General features: G+C 42.9%; 2 protein-coding genes across 3 annotated transcripts in view; one reads left to right on the top strand and one right to left on the bottom strand.

The window, feature by feature from the left end:
• The window catches only part of Rab3gap1 (RAB3 GTPase activating protein catalytic subunit 1), a 163,332-nt gene extending 146,311 nt beyond the window's left edge, over nt 1-17,021 (top strand). For both annotated transcript variants that reach the window (XM_087195707.1, XM_087195712.1), the window contains exon 24: nt 13,796-17,021. In XM_087195707.1, the coding sequence (XP_087051833.1) occupies nt 13,796-13,870 (75 nt within the window). In that variant the 3' untranslated portion in view covers nt 13,871-17,021. The remainder of the gene's footprint in view (nt 1-13,795) is intronic.
• The window catches only part of Zranb3 (zinc finger RANBP2-type containing 3), a 284,160-nt gene that overhangs the window by 35,028 nt on the left and 231,628 nt on the right, over nt 1-17,504 (bottom strand). The window lies entirely within an intron of this gene.

Here is a 17,504-nt window from a genome sequence, read left to right as displayed (position 1 = left end):
GCCATGACTGTGGGTTTCAGACCCACAGGTAGCCCTGTCCACTACCCCTACGCTATCTCCTTTCTTCTGTGCACACAGTAATGGACAAGGCCTAGTGCCCCACAAACCAGCAATTGAGCGAGTTAGCGAATAAATGAATACCTCTGGGGAAAGAAACCCACTCTTCCATTTGACTCTTTCAGCTGCCTTAAGTTTTGGCCACTGGGCACCGTGGAACTAGAACACTTCAGCATTAACTCCTGAAAGCCAAAGGGCTCCTGTAGCATTTCTTGTGCCCTGAGAAGTGGGGCTTGGCATCAGCCTGTGAAAGTGGACTTGGCTCCTTTAGACACAAACTAAAGCTGTTTCATGTTTGCGTAACTTCTTTGTAGAACTGGTGGTCATGGACAGATCCCTCAGTGATGAGTGCCACCTTCTGCTGGAGTGTTGTGAGTAGCTGGTCAGCTACTGAAGGAAGCTCAGTGTCACCTGTCCTTGGACTCTCCCAGGTCCTCTGATTCTGGGCTTAGTGGTGTGCAGCCTCAGCTGCTTTTGGCAGAGAACTTGATGCACCTCAGAGGCACTTCGCCATGTAGAATCCTTGTTTTTTGTTTAAATTTGCAGGCTTGTGGTTTTTTTTGTTTTTGTTTTTTCAGAGCAAGGCGGAGTAAATGTGTGAGGGAGACGGAGGGCTAGGCTGGCTCATGTTGGAGGAGCCAGTTGGTTTGACACTGGGAAAGTGAATTTTTGTCTACAGTACTTAGAGCTGTGACAAAAGGTATTTCCCGAGAGAGAGAAAAAATTAGCTGCTATATTGATTTCCTGGGGCTTCATAATAAAGCATCACAAACTGAGTGACTCATCACCCAGCTCTGGAAGATACAAGTCCAAAATCAAGCCCTTGGCAGGATGGGCCAGGGTCCCGCTGATGCCTGGAGGGAGACCCCCCTCGCTGCCAGTCTTAGCTTCTGCTGGTGGCCACAGCCCTTGGGTCCTAGCTGCTGGCACTCCAGTCTGTGTCCTCACATGAGCTGCTCCCTGTGTCTCCTCCCATGTTGTTATTGGGCTTAGGGCCCATCCTACTCCAGCACGGCCTCACTTTAATGACATCTGTCTGCAATGACCCTATTTCCAAACAAGGTCACATCCCAAGTATTAGGGGCTAGGGTTTCTTTTTTTTTTTTTTTCTGGAGGATGTGGGATACGGATGGGAAGACAAAAGCCAACCCCTAAGAGCCACATTCAGAAGCCATCCAGCTGCCTGGATGCCCATCCAAAGCTGACGGAGGCCACGAGCCTCTGTAAAAAGCCCAGGCCTTACCTCTACAAAATTCCATCTCAAATCCCAGCCTTTCTTACAGCAGCAGATGCTGTGCTGTTATCTACTTTAAGCCTTCATTTTTTCTTTTCCTCTGCCAAACAGGGACAACTGTAAGTACCCAACAGACTGTTATAAAAATTCTTTAAAAGCCAAGCATGGTGCACATTTGGAATGCCAACTACATAGGAGGTTGAGGCAGGATTGCTTGAGCCCAGGAGTTTGAGGGCAGCCTGAAAACCAGTGAGATCCCTTTTCTAAATAATAAAAAACAAGATAATATTTAAAAAGTACTCAGCAAGATCCTTGGGTGTGTAATAAGTTTTATACACTGTGCTAAGCAGCAGAGTTAGAGACCATTGGGTGCTTAGTTGTCTGGATACAGGCTCCATTTTACTGTGAAGACCCTCTAGCATCCAGTGTCCAGAGAGAAGATGGCCCAGATCCCCCACCAGCTCATCAAACAGGAAGTCTCCTTGTCCTTGTCCCTGTCCCCTCCCCAGTCACAGCAGGCTTTATGGAATAAGTTACACCCAAAGGCAGAATCAGCTTTGAAGGGCAGTGGGGTTCCAGGAGTGTCATGCATTCCAGTCAGAGCAATGATCTGCACAGAGGTTCTGGGGCAGCGACAGTGTGACCAGAGCAGGAGTGGAGGAGTAAAGAGGCTTTGGAGGGTTTTCAGGACAGGGAGAGAACATTAAGACTAGATTACAACATTAAAAAAGCCACAGGGCCAGAGATTAGCTCAGTAGTGCCACGCCTGCCTGGCAGGCTCAAGGTCCTGAGTTCGATCCCTGGTACCAAAAAAAAGCTACAGCAGTGATTCTAGCAAGACAGGACCATGGCCTCAAGCTAAGGTTGTAACTGGGGAGAGGGAGAGTGTGACCTTGGCAGGACTTTCTAGGGGACCAGAGGTGGGCAGTGCTGACTGATGCCGAGTGCCTGGCCTTACAACCCCATTTGCACTCTGGTGGGACCTGTACTCTGCCCAGCATCTGCCAGGGGCACTGTGCTGCTGTCTACTGCTGTAGTTTGGACCTGGAATGTTCCTCCAAAGCCATGCCCTCAGGGGTGGGGCTTGTGGAAGATAGCTGGATTATAGGTGTGTGACAGCCACTTGCTGTTAGGAGGTAGGGCCTGGTTAGAGCTGGGTCCCTGGAGTTGTGACCTGGAAGGGTGGATCTCCCTCCCCAGTTCCTCCTTTCTCTTTCTGCTTCTTGACCACCATGAAGTGAGCAGTTTTCTTCCACAGCATACCCTTCTGCCATGCCATTCTTGTCTTGGAGCCAACCAAGTAACTAAACCCTCTGAATACCATGAGTCTGAACAAACATCTCCTCCTTTAAGTTGTGGGTGTCCGGTATTTTAGTCACTGAAAGTGACTAAGACACTACCTGTCCTCAAGCAGCCTCCTCTATAGATACCTTTGCTTACCATAAGCATCAAGAGTGTAGCCCTGTTCCTGCCAGTGACCAAGAAGACCCAAGGAACAAGGGATGGGACACACATCTAAACTCCTAAGTTCTTTATCGCCCCATGGCAGTTTTTGTAAATAATGACTTGTCAGTGGTATTTATTCACAGTCTTCTTTCTCAGCCCTATTTCTGGCCCAGAACACGCTTTTATTTTTGCCCACATTACATAAGGAGGGAACTGCATTCTTAGTAACCCACTGTCACTCTTTTGTGTTATCTTGCCTGCACGAAAAAAGGAAATATTTTTAGAGTGTGAATTTCCCAAACATTCTCAACTATTCTAGGACTGACACTCTCGCGTCACAGAGGGAGCATGGAAGTGGGGGGAGGCCCAATCTCTCTTGGTGTGGCTGAGCCCTGACTTGAGGCTAGGCTGGGACCTGTCCCTACCTCCCCTTTGTCCTGTCCCATCCCAAAAGCAAGGGGTTCCTCTCTGCACATGGTTTTACATGGTCAGCAGCTGATTCCAGAGTCTAGGGACACTGTAACTACCTTTTCTTTTTTAAGAGACACGGTCTTGTTATACTGCCCAGGTTGGCCTTGGACTCCTGGGCTCAAGCAGTCCTGCATCAGCATCCTAAGTAACTGGACAACATGTGTGCACCACTGCACCTGGCTTCACTGCCTTTCCTCAGGCCTCTAGTTACGTTGGGGTAGGATGACTGCAAGCAATAACCTCTCTTCACAGAAATTCTCAAGTAAAGTCACACCCAGAAGAGAAAGCCCTAGGCAGGAGCAGGAGGAGGTCATAGTCTCTGTGGCCTTGCAGCTCTAGGATATGGCACATGGAAGCTCATGAGCCATTTGGCTGATACGTGAGTTTGAACTGTGCCAGGGGCAGGAGGCTCGTGAGTGAACCTAGCTGATCACACAGCATCTGCCTCTCTGCTGGAACTCTGGGTTGTTGAATGTGAAAAATTGGCCCTGTAAAGGAACTAGAAAAGGCTGGGGAAAGAATAGATTTCATAAAAAAGAGATTTAATAAAAAATGGTTTTACTTGAAACATTTTCCATTGCTAGATACAGCAGTGGCAGACTGTTATAAATGACTTTAGGCCTGTATTTATAAAATTGTTAAAGGTCACGTACAGTTTTCAATTTTATGGGGAAATTATTAGTTTAGAAGGATCTAGTTGAGTTCTTTTGATTACAAGGAATAAAAACTCAGTTCAAGAAGGACTCATGGGAAGCAACAAAAGCCATAAAAGGAAACCGAGTCCCCTTAGGGTCTGGCCTACAGAATGTAGAGTCTAGAGGATGTTTGTGACATAGGTCAGCTCTAAAGAATCTAAGCTCCAGGAATCCGTGGGCCCTCATCCAGCATATGACTGTGAATGACTTGGCTCCCTGGGTCTGGTTTCTGTCCCAAGACCAGCCTCCTCCTCCTTTCTTCCTCTGGACTTAAAGGTGCTAACAGTCTATACAACAGCTTATCTTGGCTTCCCACGACAGCCCCTTTCAGACTGGTTCCAGCCAGCCAAGAGATCCTTTCTTGGATTACTCCAGAGGCTGTGGCTGTGAAATATTCATGGATGGGACATGCTCCTGAGCACACCTTTGGGAGGTGTGGCAGCAACTCTACTATGGTTGGTTTGTGACTTTAGTTATTTTTGGAAGGTTTCTATTTAACTTTTTATTGAAAAATTATTTCAAACTTAGAAAACTGCAAGAATAGTACAAAGAATTCCAGTAAATCCTTTACTCAGATTCGTCCATGTTATGGTTTGTATCTGGACGTCCCCCCCAAGGCCGCGTGTACTCACAGGTGGGGTTTGGGGAGGTGAGTGGATCGGGGCGCTGCAGCTGAATGTGATGTTAGGAGTTGGGGTCTGGTCAGAAGAGGTGGCCGCAGAGGGGGTGAACCAGAGGGTGTATTTCCCTCCCCAGCTCTTCCCTTCGCTCTGCTTCCTGGCTGCCTCAATGTGAACAGCTTTCTTCTGCCCGGCCCGTCCACCATGCCTTCCTATCTTACAGCTGACTATAAACTAAAAAGAGAAGCCAAAATAAATGTATCCTCCTTTAACTTGTGGATGTTGGGTATTACCTTGGCGACAAGAAAGTAATGAAGAAACCCATTGTCAATATTTTGCGATTTTGGTTTTCTAGACCTAGTTTTTAATAAATCTATGTTAAAAAGAAACTGAACAACTCTGTTTAACTTTTTCTTCCACCCGTGTTCTGATGGAGTGAAAAGTTAAAAGCTGTGTTGGATTGATGCTTAGGAAAAAGGCTGTCAAAAAAGTGTGAACTATTAGACATGAGCTACTGATATTCTTATCACATAATCAACACTGATACAATTAAAATAAACTTGGAGGGTAAAGAAAATAGCATCCAAGATATCCTAAAAAACAAAACTCGTGACAGCTAAATAGTGACTAAAAGTTTTAAAAATGTGTATCATATAAACTTAAAGGAAAATAATTTATTAGGAAAACAAGGAATAGATTTGCTGAAAGATATGCAGATTTTTACGGAGGAAAATCGTAAAACTTTGAGAGTTAAGATATAAATTGAAAGATGTACTCAGAACAGGAAGATGTCCATTCTCCTAACAAAGATCTATATAATCCAAACAAAATCCAAAGGATGAATAATGTGTTTATTTTTGGTGGAACTAGAATAGTTGAATTGTACACAGAAAAGCAAAATGTCATGAATAGCCCAGCTATTCCTAAACCACAGTAAGGCAGGCAATGTTGTTCTATAAGATATTAAGACTTACTCTATTGCTACACTAATTAGAAATATGCTACTAACTTAAACTAGTCCAGCAGAACAGATAGAAAGTTCAGTGACATACATATAAGGAACTTGAGTTTTGACAGACAGCAAGTGGAATATAGAACAGCACTTAGACAAGAGTTTATCCTTGTATCCTAAGTGGGAAAATAAACTGCATCTTGATATCACTCCCTACTCAAAAATCAATTCCTGGCAGACTAAAGAATCTTATATAAAAGGCAATACATAAAACATTTAGAATGCTATTTGGGAAAGTAGTTTTAAAACTTTAGGCATTTTTGAGCTGGGTATGGTGGCATATGCTTGTAATCTCAGTACTTAGAACGCTGAGGCAGGAGGATCGCCACAGTTTTGAGGTCAGCCTGGGATACATAGTAGTTCAAGGCCAGCCTGAACTACATAGTGAGACCCTCACTTGTGATCCTCCTGCTTTGGCCTCTTACAGTGCTGGAATTACAGGTGTGCACCTCCATGAGTAGGTGGAAAGTTTTCTTAAATAAGACATGAAGAATATGAACCATAAAGGAAAAGTGATAAATCTTATACATTAGCATGAAGGACTTCTGTTCAATACCACAAAGGACTTCAGCACCATAAAGAATGAAGAGACAAGTAACACATTGGAAAGGTATTTGCATATATACTACCACAGAGATTAGTGTCCAGAACAGATCTTAAAAGTCCTTCCCTCGGAAAGGAAAGAAGGGAAAGGAAAAATGATGAGAAATGGAAAAAATGGAAATAAAGTCTTTGTAAATAGGGAAGGGTGGAGGGGGTGAAGGGAGGTCTAGGAATGGGGAAAAAATAAGACCCAAGATGCATTATGTAAAGGTACAATTCCCAATGAGAAATGTAATTGTGTTGTATACCTACAATGTACCAATAAAAGAATTTAACAACAACAACAAAAAAGTCCTTCCCTCAAATCAGTAAGATTAAAAACCTAGTAGCAAAATAGGCAAAAGACATAGGAACAGGTCTATCACAGAAGAATGAGCAAAACCCAGATCCTCAGCCTCATCTGTAGTTTGAGAAATGCAAATTGAACACACAATGAGATACCACTGCACACATATGAGAAGGCACAATATTAAAGACAATATTCAGGTGTTGACAAGGATTTCAAGCAATAAGAACTCATATTCATTGCTAGCAAGAGTATAAACTGGGGGGCCAGGGATTTAGCTCAGTGGTTTTGCTGCCTGCTGCGCAAGCGCAAGGACCAGAGTTCAGTCCCCAGTACCAAAAAAAAAAAAAAGTATAAATTGCACTTGATCTTAGCCATAAGGTTGAGAAGCAATAAAAAAAAAGAGTATAAATTGGTACAACTCTGGAAAATAATTTTGCATTACCTACTAGAGCTTGAATAATAAGTATATACACTACATCATAACTGTTCCAGGGTGTGTGCTTCAGGACAGTGGTTCTCCAAGTACAGTCCCAAGACCAACAGTACTAGTATCACCAGTCAACTGGTTGGAAACTCAAACACTCTTGTAATTCCAGCACTCTGGGAAGCTGAGGTAGGAGGGTCACAAGTATAAGCCCAGCCAGAACACTTCAGTGACATAGTGAAATCCTGCCTCAAAATAAAAAATAAATAGAGTTGGGGATGTAGCTCAGTGAGAAGACCCTAGCTTCAATCTCCAGTATGGGGAAGAAAAAAAAAAGCAAATTTCCTAGCCATTTATGAGCCAGAAACTCTGGAATGGAGTGCAGCAAACCTTCCAGGTACCCCTGATGCACATTCGAGTGCGAGAAGTGCTGCTTTAGACAGATTAGCACAAGTGGGCACCAGAAGCCACGAACAGGAATGTTCACTGTATAAATCCTCAGGTTGAAAACATTGCTGTTCTTCCACAGCAGAAGAGATATTTCAATTACGGCATATCCATAAAGCAAGAAAAACAGAGGAGCCACTGTTATGCTTATGAGAATGCATGAGTAATTACAAACATAAAATTGGGTAGTAGAAGCATGTCACAGAGATATATGCCATGTCATTTCACTCACCTAAAGCTCAACAGGTTTAACTCTCAATGAATAGTTTAGGAATACTGAAAGAGAAAATTGCTTCAATCAATTCGAGTTTATTTGAGCAAACAAAACCAAATTGCAAATCTGGCAACTCCCAGAACCAGAGGACATTTTAGAAACTCCAACCAACAACGTGATCAGACAGTATAGAAAAACAGGTGAGGTATACAGAGCAATTTAATTGGTTGCAGCCTACTCCACTGACCTGTCAGCTAGTTACAGCTTAACTGGTCTCTCTTTGGCTAGATTAACAAGAACTCAAAAAAATGCTTGACCACAAGGAAACTATAACCTGCGGATGATGCATCAGGACTGGAAACACAGGATGATGGTGCTGATGATGACCTAAGTTTGGTCAAACTTTCCCTCAGTGAGAACATGACCAAAAGAGAGCCACTGTTAAATAATATTTGGTGGGAAGCCATGGATTTGGACTGGGCATCTGCACTGGTTCTAGGAGTCCAAACCAATGCCAGTGTAATCTCAGTAATGGAGCTTTGGCTGGCTGCACACTGACATTCATGACGGAGAAAAAACAGCACCCTAGACGAGTCCAGGGAGACTGCCATCATGACTGTGAAGAATAATAGCAAGAGCCTGCAGTGTGCTCCCCCAAGGTCCCCATGAACCAAACCAAACCAAATCAAAGTATCAAAGGATGAGCCAAAGGGCCAGGGATTTAGTTCAGTTATACCGCACCTGCCTTGCAAGTGCAAGGTCCTGAGTTCGATCCCCGGGACCAAAAAAAAGAATAAGCCAGCTGAGGAGATAATTTTAATTAATTAATTTATTTATTTATTTATTTTTGGTACTGGGGATTGAACTCAGGACCTCATACTTGCCAGGCAGGTGCTGTGCCACTGAGCTAAGTCCCCAGTAGACCATCTATTTTAATCAAGTTGCTTGTTGGTTTTTAGAACTGAGTCTCTCCAACACCCAATGTTGGAGAGACATCCATATGCAACAAAAAGTATTAACAGCTGCACAGACTCCTCCCTGTTCAGCTGTAAGTAATCTAGCACCCACTAACTGGGTAAGGTAAATTAAAACAGGTGTGAGAACAAGTGTCTACAAGTCTAATCAGCACTCTCATCAAACAAAAGGAGAAAAAAATAATCAAGACGGGTACAACCCTCATTGCGGTGAGTTTAGTTCTGACTTCTTGGGAAAAGCTGTCCATGTCTTAAGGTGGTGTCTGCTTCTGAGGAGGTTTTTCCCTAGTGAGCTTACCTGAAAGTGTGCTTTCCCTGAAAGGTGCACAGTTCCAGGAATCCTGAGAAGCTCCCTTGCATTGTGAGATGAACTCAAGGTTCAAAGCCCTGAAGGTTTTCTGCAACAGACGGTGCCAAGCACTTGGTACAGTCCCTTCCAATGGAACCGAAGAGCTGTCCCTGAACTCGGCCTACTAAACAGGCCGCAGAGGCAGTGCAACTGGGATCAACTGCAAGGAGTGAAAACTGCACACCTCACCAAAGCCAGCAACAGCTAACCCAGCAGGGAAATCACGAAAGCATTTCCCTGGCATTCAATCAATTCCTGCTCTTTCTAATGTTAGATTCACAGTCTCATGAACAATCAGTCCTTCTGTTTGAATTCTAGGAATTTTAACCTGGTCCAATAACATCTCAAAGTTATAAAAAATCTGTTGTCAGAATCCTCTCCATGAACTTTTTCAAAGAGAGAAACAACCCCCCACATCTTTGAGACTGTAGCTGCAAGAACTTTGAGAGATCAAAACAACAACTCAATGTCAAAGCTTACTTTCTTTGTGTAAGGATTTTGTTTTAATTACTATATATTAGATTTTTAAACTCTGAGTAAACTTAATGTCTAGTGAAAAACCGAACAGTTCAATGTTTTCTGACAGCATTTGGAGATAGGCACCATTTCATAATCTTTAAAAAACATCTGTCTTTTTTAGGGTAATCTTTCTCATGTTTAACAGACTCAAATACACCTAGCTTCCCTATACTGTACTGCATAAAAATGAGACAGGCTGTTATCAAACATCAAACTAAAACTGGCACTATGCTTGGTACCAAATAAATGGCAACAAAATAAGTGACTCAAGGAGTTCAGCTCAAGTAGTCATCTATTTGTAGATACAAAGGTAAACAGTGAGGGGACAAAACTCTACACGGAACTTAGCACAATCACAGATCTATTTTTCCTTACCTGTACTGTGTGTATGCATGTTTATTCTATGACACTCCATGACGGAAGGAACTGTGTCTGCTTTGTCATTACATTCCTGGCTCTGATAGAACATTACATGCAGACTTCGGTCAAATAGCTATTAAATGCCTCAATCACTTGTTTTGTGTCACTACCCAATGTTTTCTAATTAGTCAAGATACAATCTGCAATTTTTTTTTGGTACCCGGGATCAAACTCTGAACCTTGCATTTGCAAAGCAGGTGGCGGCACTACTGAGCTAAATCCCTGGCCCACATTCCGTACTTTAATGGAAGCAGTGCACTGTTGTCCTTTCTTGAGAACAGTTTCTAATAGCCTACCCAATAATAGAGGCAATTGGAAAATCGTTCACTGGTCAGAATCACATTTATTCTGCAACAAATTTTAGTATTTTAACTTAAAATAACTTAAGACATTTTATAGATATCTACCACATAATCCAACATAACCTTACAGCCTCAAGTTACTAAAAGAGATTCTTGAACCATAAGCACCTTGTCTAAATTTCCGATCATTTACATTCACCTAATTTACGCATTCTTTTTTTTGGTACTGGTGATCAAACTCAGGACCTTGTGCTTATGAGGCAGGCATGGTGCCACTGAGCTAAATCCCCGGCCCTTACTCATTCTTAATTATGCTCCAACTGCTCATTTAAAAAGTTAGCAATTGGGGCCAGGGATTTAGCTCAGTGGTTCTGCCTCCTGCCTTGCAAGAGCAAGGTCCCAAGTTAGATACCCAGTACAAAAAAATAAAAAAATTAGCAACTGGGGGCTGGGGAGTGTAGTTCAGTGACAGAGCTGGTTCACACGCGCACACACACACACACACAGAGCCATTGAAGGAGTTTGGGAAATATCACCCCAAAATATTTTTTGTTAGTATAATGATTACTTTACTTTGGAAATACAAGGTTTTGAGTTCCCCTGAATTTACTTCCAAAGGGTCTCAGCTATTTCAGTCCTCTGAAGAGAAAAGCATCTCAGTAGAGGAGAGTCTGCCTCACACCCAGACGACCCTGTCATAATCATCTGTTCTTCTAAGTGTCCCTTTGTCTTGTCAAAAACCATTTACTTGAGGATATTTTCTTTACCCTGGACTGGTATTCATTCGTTTCAGCAAGAGGGTTGAGTCAAAAGTCTTTGCCGCTGACCCACCTTATAACTGCTCTGAAGGAGAGTACAGGTCTCCCCCCATTACCTGCCATGAGAACAGCGTCGGGAGGAAACCTAGCACAGGCAGAGCAGTCAAAGGTGAGGCTTGCTATGGGCCTCGGTCTCTGCCTTCCTCTCTACATGGGCTTCAGTGATTCGCTCTTTCCTCTCCTCAGGTGCAGGAGACACCCATACATGGGAGACTCCTCACATAAAAATTTACTTTACTAATGATGAGTCTCAAAATAACAGACAGGCAACTTCCCAACTCAGCCAGTATTAATTAAATTACTTCAGGTTGGGGCCTCCAATGAACAGGGAAGACAAAATGGCTTCCATGCCAAACTAAGACACCTTTCAATAATATTCCAAGCTTAAGATTTTAACTGCGGTGTAAATGTGGTTTAAGAAGCAGACCTCACTGGTGTAAGGGCTCAACTATAAATGACGCCCCCCATTTTGTCTTCTAAAACTTTGTTTTAATTTTAAAATATACTTTCTGTTGCATTGATAATTCATTTTCTAATGTACCCTAGAAATAATTTTGTCCAAACAAAAGCTCCCTCATTGTATAATTCCTGGATACCATTGCAAGGCCCTGGGTTTGCTCCCCAGTATCACCAAAAAAACAAAATAAAAATAATTTTTGGCTAGGTTTATTATTTCTCAAAAAAGTGGGGGGGGTAAGGTTCTGGGAATTCTCCTACATGAAATTGGGTGGAATTCCAGTTTCAGTCTGACCTGAGGAGCCATCATGAACTGCCAAATGGTTCCGTGACCTCTCATCCACACAGTGACCCCTGGAACCACCTCAGCGTTACTCTCTCAAGCATAAGCCAAGCCTGGATGGGGTTCCAGAAGGTAGACGTCCACACTCCTTCCTTCCAAGTGAACCCACCATTCCTGTGTTCCCACTTAACTTTTCTCTCTCTCTCTCTCTTTCGACCCCATCAAACACCCTGGGCCTCTTTGCAGGACCGAGTCCAGTTTCTGTCTGACCCAGACACTTGGAACTTCCCAACTGGACCCAGTCCTGTTTTTATCACAACTTGCCAACCTAGTCTGGACCAAGAAATTTTCTGAAAGCTCAGAAAACAAATCTGAGAGAGAATTTACCCACCATTCCCAGATGCAACAAGAAAACAGTGCGTGCAGTGGGGCCCCTGGGTTCCTACACCAACCAGCTTACCTGGTTCTCCCAGAGCCGGATCCTCCTGACTACGCCAAACTGTTAAGATGGAAAATTCCTTAACACAGTTAAATTTAGTAGTTTGAAGAAAACAGAACACATGAATCAAACAGCTCCCAGAATCAGAGCAAATTCTAAAACCTCTAACCAACCACATGATCAGATAGCATTTAGGGAAAAACAGGTGAGACTTCTGACAACTTAAGTGGCTACAGCCTGCCTAGTAACCAATCAGCTGGTTACAGCTTAACTAGTTGATTTTTTTTTTTTTTATGGCTTAGTTAATTGGCTACAGGACCTTCTGCAATCCACCAAAGCTTAGTTACTGTGATTAAACTGTTCTGGTTTGGTCCTTTGGGCCCAGTGCAAGTGCTCAGTTCCAATCCCTGGCTGCCTGCACAATGTTATTATTTTGTGGTTCTGGGATTGAATCTGGGGCCTTCAAAATGAGTTATAACCCCAGCCTTATTTTTTACTTTGAGACAGGGTTTTGGTAAGTTGCCCTGGATGGGCTCAAACTTTGAATTCTCCTGTTTTAGCTTCCCAGAGTTCTGGAATTACAGCAGAACATTATTTAACAGGAATATGGACATATGTAGCAGTCCTATGAAGAAAACCAGGGGAAAGCTTTACATGTACTTCAGGAGAGTGGGTTTTTTTATAGGGAACAAAAGAGGATTTAATTGGGGAGTAGGTCACAGGGGTGATATGTTTTGATAGGTGATGGGGATATTCCTATTGATTTTATTATTCTGAAAAAATAGTATGTTTTTATGGACTAGAGAACTTACTGTCTTTGCCATTCTTCCTCTTCTCCCTCACAGGGGAAAAACTTTTGCCAGACCTGGGTAGAGAATGAGCATTCTAATGTGACTGGTAATGGAAGAGGAGGGTTAAGCTCACATTGGTGTGTTAAGCTGGCTACTCAGGTGGCTGTGCAGAGGCAGGATGAAGGAAGGCAAGGCCAGAGCTGTGGCCTCTGGGAGGAAATTCCTTGGGCTGTTGCTGCCTAGGGGCAAAGGTGTTACTGTCTAAGTCATGGTACATAAGTCTAGTGTCCATGACTTGCTGCTAATGTGGACTCCTGGAATGCTTGCAGCTTAAGTCCCAGCTGCATTAAGCATGTAAAAGCTGGAAGGTCTTTGCAGCTAAGGAAAGACTGCTCTCCTCTGGGGATATGTCCCTTCTCCAGGGAGAACAGCCAGGAAGTATCAGGGCTGTCCTTAACCAGCCCTCCCAGGAAAAGAGCTTCCCTAGCAGGCTCTTTTAACACAGGAGTTTGTTAGAGATCCTGCCATCTGGACTGTTGGCAGAGCTCAATATCTGTGGCACAGTCAGACTGGTGGCTGGGCTGGGCTAGCAGTGGCTTCTCAGGGAAATACCAGCCAGGCAATCTTCAACACAAGGCTCATGTTTGACAGTAAGAGAACAGAATGTTAGTACCATGAACACAGACCTGAGTTCAGTGTCAAGGTGACACTGAACAAAGAGAAGCAGGGCACCCAGAAGAGCCAAAGGGACGGGATGCTGCAGTCCCATGCTCCCGGCCCTTAGAATAGCAGAGCCTTCCCTGTCCAGCTACCATCTGTGGAAATGAGATGGGAAGGGAGCAATGATTAGCTTATTCAAATGATCCTAAAATTGAACTTTGAGAATGTTTATGGATTTGGAAAGAGGACAGCAACTTTCTTTTTTGTTGCAGGTCTTGATTCTGAAGATTGCCGTGTACCTCATGATTCCTCCTGTGTGGGCTGGAATACCTTATGCATATTGCTGAGAAAATGCAAGGTTCTAACCAGGAGCTATCAGCTGGCTCAGCCCTAAGGTTATGCACTGCTGAGGATTCTCTGGGCTTCTTTTTCCCTTCCCTTCCCTTCCCTCCCCTCCCCCGCTTCCCATACCCTCTCCTTTTCTTTTCTTTATTTTTCTTTTCAGTACTGTTGGGGATTGAAACCAGTGCCTCTGCATGCTAGGGAAACGCTCTGCCACTGAGCTACATCCTCACCCTCAGGACTCCAATTTCTTGATTTCAGCAGGAAGATAATTCTTTTTTTACCCTCCTCTAAAAGAATAAAAAAGTCACTGAGTTTCCACAAGGCCCCTGAGGAAAACCATTCTCCTTTAGAAGAACATCTTAGAAATTACACTCAAAACAAATCTACTTTTGGCAGGAGGCCATTAAATTAGCTGAAAGATATTTATACTTGAGCTTATAATTCTGTGCCTTATTACAGGAAGGAACAAAAAGAGCTAAGGTCAAAAGCTCCCTCATTTTTCAGAGGAAAACCATTAGACTCTTTAGGACAACATCCGAAGTTGTTAAGTTTGGTATTCACCATCCACCTTAAATTTTACTAGAAACAATAGGTTCCTTTCTAATGAAAACAACCATAAAAATAGAATTATTATACATGAGGGCGGAACTCATGTCAATTAAATATAATTCATCTGGTCACTGTTAATTTAGACCAATAAAATAGTCCAGAGAGCAGATGCCTTAGTAGGAATTTTATTAATTGCATTTGTTGAGCACTGAAATTGCCATTTTGTTCTTCAATTACCCCACTTAGCTTCCTTTTAAAGATCATGAGTTTTCCAGCAATACACCTATAAAGATGTTATCTGTTAGGTGCAAGGCCTGGATTCTCAAAATTATTGAGAGTTTGGGAGGAGAGAGATGGATGCTAGATAAAAAAGTTCCCTATAACTTGATGGAGTTGGCTCCAAAATGATGTCCCCTAGTAGGCCTGGAAGCCAGCACTGCCCTTGGAGGCCACATTTTCTGAGGCTTAGCATACTCTGCTTTGTAAACATAGGGCATATGGAGAGAACTGAGTATAAAAGCACAAATGTTCCTTTGGAATATTCCTATGCCACCCTGTACTTCTAAACAGGACAGGCAGGAAAATGTCTCCATTCTTCTAGCAAAATAAGGATATGATGTCTGCCTTTCTGCCACAAAACTAAAATTCAGGACTGATTTTCAACAAAACAACAAATGGGTGATGCACGTATATGAAATCTTGCCGCTTAAGAATCATCCAATTTGCCAACTGGCCAGACCCACTCAATGCTCCTACTTGCAAGCCACCCCTCTCTGCCTTTGCCTAATCCTCCAGAAGCCCTGTGCTAATCACCCTAATGCATTACTTCATGCCAGCACAGAGGGTGCCAGCTGTGATGCTCAGGATTCAGTGTCACAGATGGGCAAACTCTCTAAATCTCATAGAGGCAGATTCTCGAAGGGCAGAGACCATACTTTGACATTTTTCTTTAACCCATCAAGCCCTTACCCTTAGCCAGGTGTGGCAGTGCACACCTGTAATTCCAGCTATTCGGGAGGCTGAGGAACAGGACTGCAAAGGCTACCTAAGATATTCAGCAAGGGTGAAGCCAGCCTGGGCTATGTAGCAAGACCCTGACCAACACACACGCACACACATGCATATGCGCACACACATGCATATGCACACACACACCTTTACAGCATGTATAACTAAATATATGTCTGAATCAATACCAAACACATTTATTATTATTTCTTTTACCTAAGCTAGATATCATTTCTAATATGAAATATTTCAAATTTCCAAATATGTTTATGTTGGAGAACATTAAAGAATGCTAATGTCTTGACTTGAAAGTTAGCTTTAAACTATTACTGTGTCTTTAAAGGAGTCTGTGGCCCCTTCTTGATCACATGCCCCTTTCTGCAGCACAAACATGTAACCACTCTCTGAGTAGAATTAGCCAGTCCCTTAGTTCTGTTTATAGCTTTCATCACATAGAAATGTATTCCTAAGCAATACATTATTAAGTATTGCATATTTTTGACCTCTGTATAAAGAAAATCAAAGTATACATATTCTTCCTGACTTGTGTTGTACTTTGTACTTGTGATAACACCCACATTGACAAATGTAACCTAACTTCATTTTCACAGGTGTATAGTATTTTATTGTGTGACTGTGTTATAGTTTAGATCTAAACTGGTCCCTCAATCTTCATGTGTTTATAAGGTGACTGGATCATGGGGGGTTATAACTAACTTGCTGTAAGACGTGGGGCCTGGTCAGAAAAGGTGGGTCATTATAGGTGTGACCCAGAAAGGTATATCTCTCTTCCCAGCTCTCTTCCACCCAGGCCCTTCCACCATGCTGCTGACCATGCAAGGACTGAAGCTTCTAAAACATGAGCCAGGGCCAGGATTTAGCTCAGTGGTTCCACCACCTGCCTTGCAAGCACCAGGTCCCGAGTTTGATCCCCAGTACCAAAATACAAACAAACAAACAAAAAAACAAAACAAAAAATAAAACATGAGCCAAAATAAACCTTTCCTTTAAGTTCCGGGTGTCAGGTATTTTGTCCCAATGACAAGAAAGTGACGAAGACAGACTATATTCAATTTATCCATTCTTCTGTTAAGACATTTGGTTCATCCAGATTTTTCTATTACAAACAGTTCTGTGAACATTCAAGGAGAATGATTCCTCATTTTTTTAGTATGTATACTTAGTGAGCTATCTGCACCTTCAACTTTATTTGATAATGTCTGATTGTTCTCCAAAGTGACTGAATCCATTTATGCTTCCACTAGTTCTGGGTGAGAGTTCCTTTTACACTATATCCTTGCTAGCTCTTGGTGTCTATTATTTTAGCCAATTTGATGCTCATGAAATAGTATTTTGTTATAGTTCTGGGGGAGTTCTTTTGTTTTGTTTTGAGACAGGGTCTTGCTATGTAGTTCAGGCTATAGCTCAGGCCAGCTTTGACTCACAACAATCCTCCTGCCTCAGCTTTCTGAGTGCCTGGATTACAGATATGTGACATCATGCCTGGTTTTATGGTGGTATAGTACTAATTTGTATTTCCTGAGGTTTACCATCTTGTGCTAGTTATCTTAAATAAAAACCTAAAAAAATGCAGAAGTCTTTGTCTTCCTCATTTAGCTCTGCTAAAAACAGCTTTCCTTGAAGTACTTGGCATTCCAGCACACAGGTGTTCCCAGCACAGATCCCCACAAACAGGGCAGAACTTCTCAGGGCTGTAAAATGAAGCTGAAGCTGTTGCCAGAACTGTTATCAGAAGCAGCAGGCTCCTGGCTGCACGAATGTGACAGTGTCACTGCTTCTGGCATGGAAGACAAGTGACTGCACACTCTCATCCCTGCTGGAGTGTTGCTGTGCCTAGAAGACATAAGCACTCACTCACATGGTGACTGGTAGCCTCCCAGAGGGACTGGAGGCATTTCCTATAGATGAGATATTTCAGGGGCGACTTCCCAGCCTGCTGCAGACTAGACTTCCCTTGCCCTGCATGGAAAGTGTCGATCCCAACCTATCAGAAATTCTGAAAAAGGAACAGAATTAGGAGTATAGCTCTGTGGTACTGTGCTTGCCTGGCATGCACAA

Source organism: Heterocephalus glaber, unplaced genomic scaffold (genome assembly GCF_053883595.1).
Source record: "Heterocephalus glaber isolate CG9 unplaced genomic scaffold, H.glaber_assembly_v1.0 deba00000347, whole genome shotgun sequence".
Lineage (NCBI taxonomy): Eukaryota > Metazoa > Chordata > Mammalia > Rodentia > Bathyergidae > Heterocephalus > Heterocephalus glaber.
This window is presented reverse-complemented; position numbering and strand designations above follow the sequence as displayed.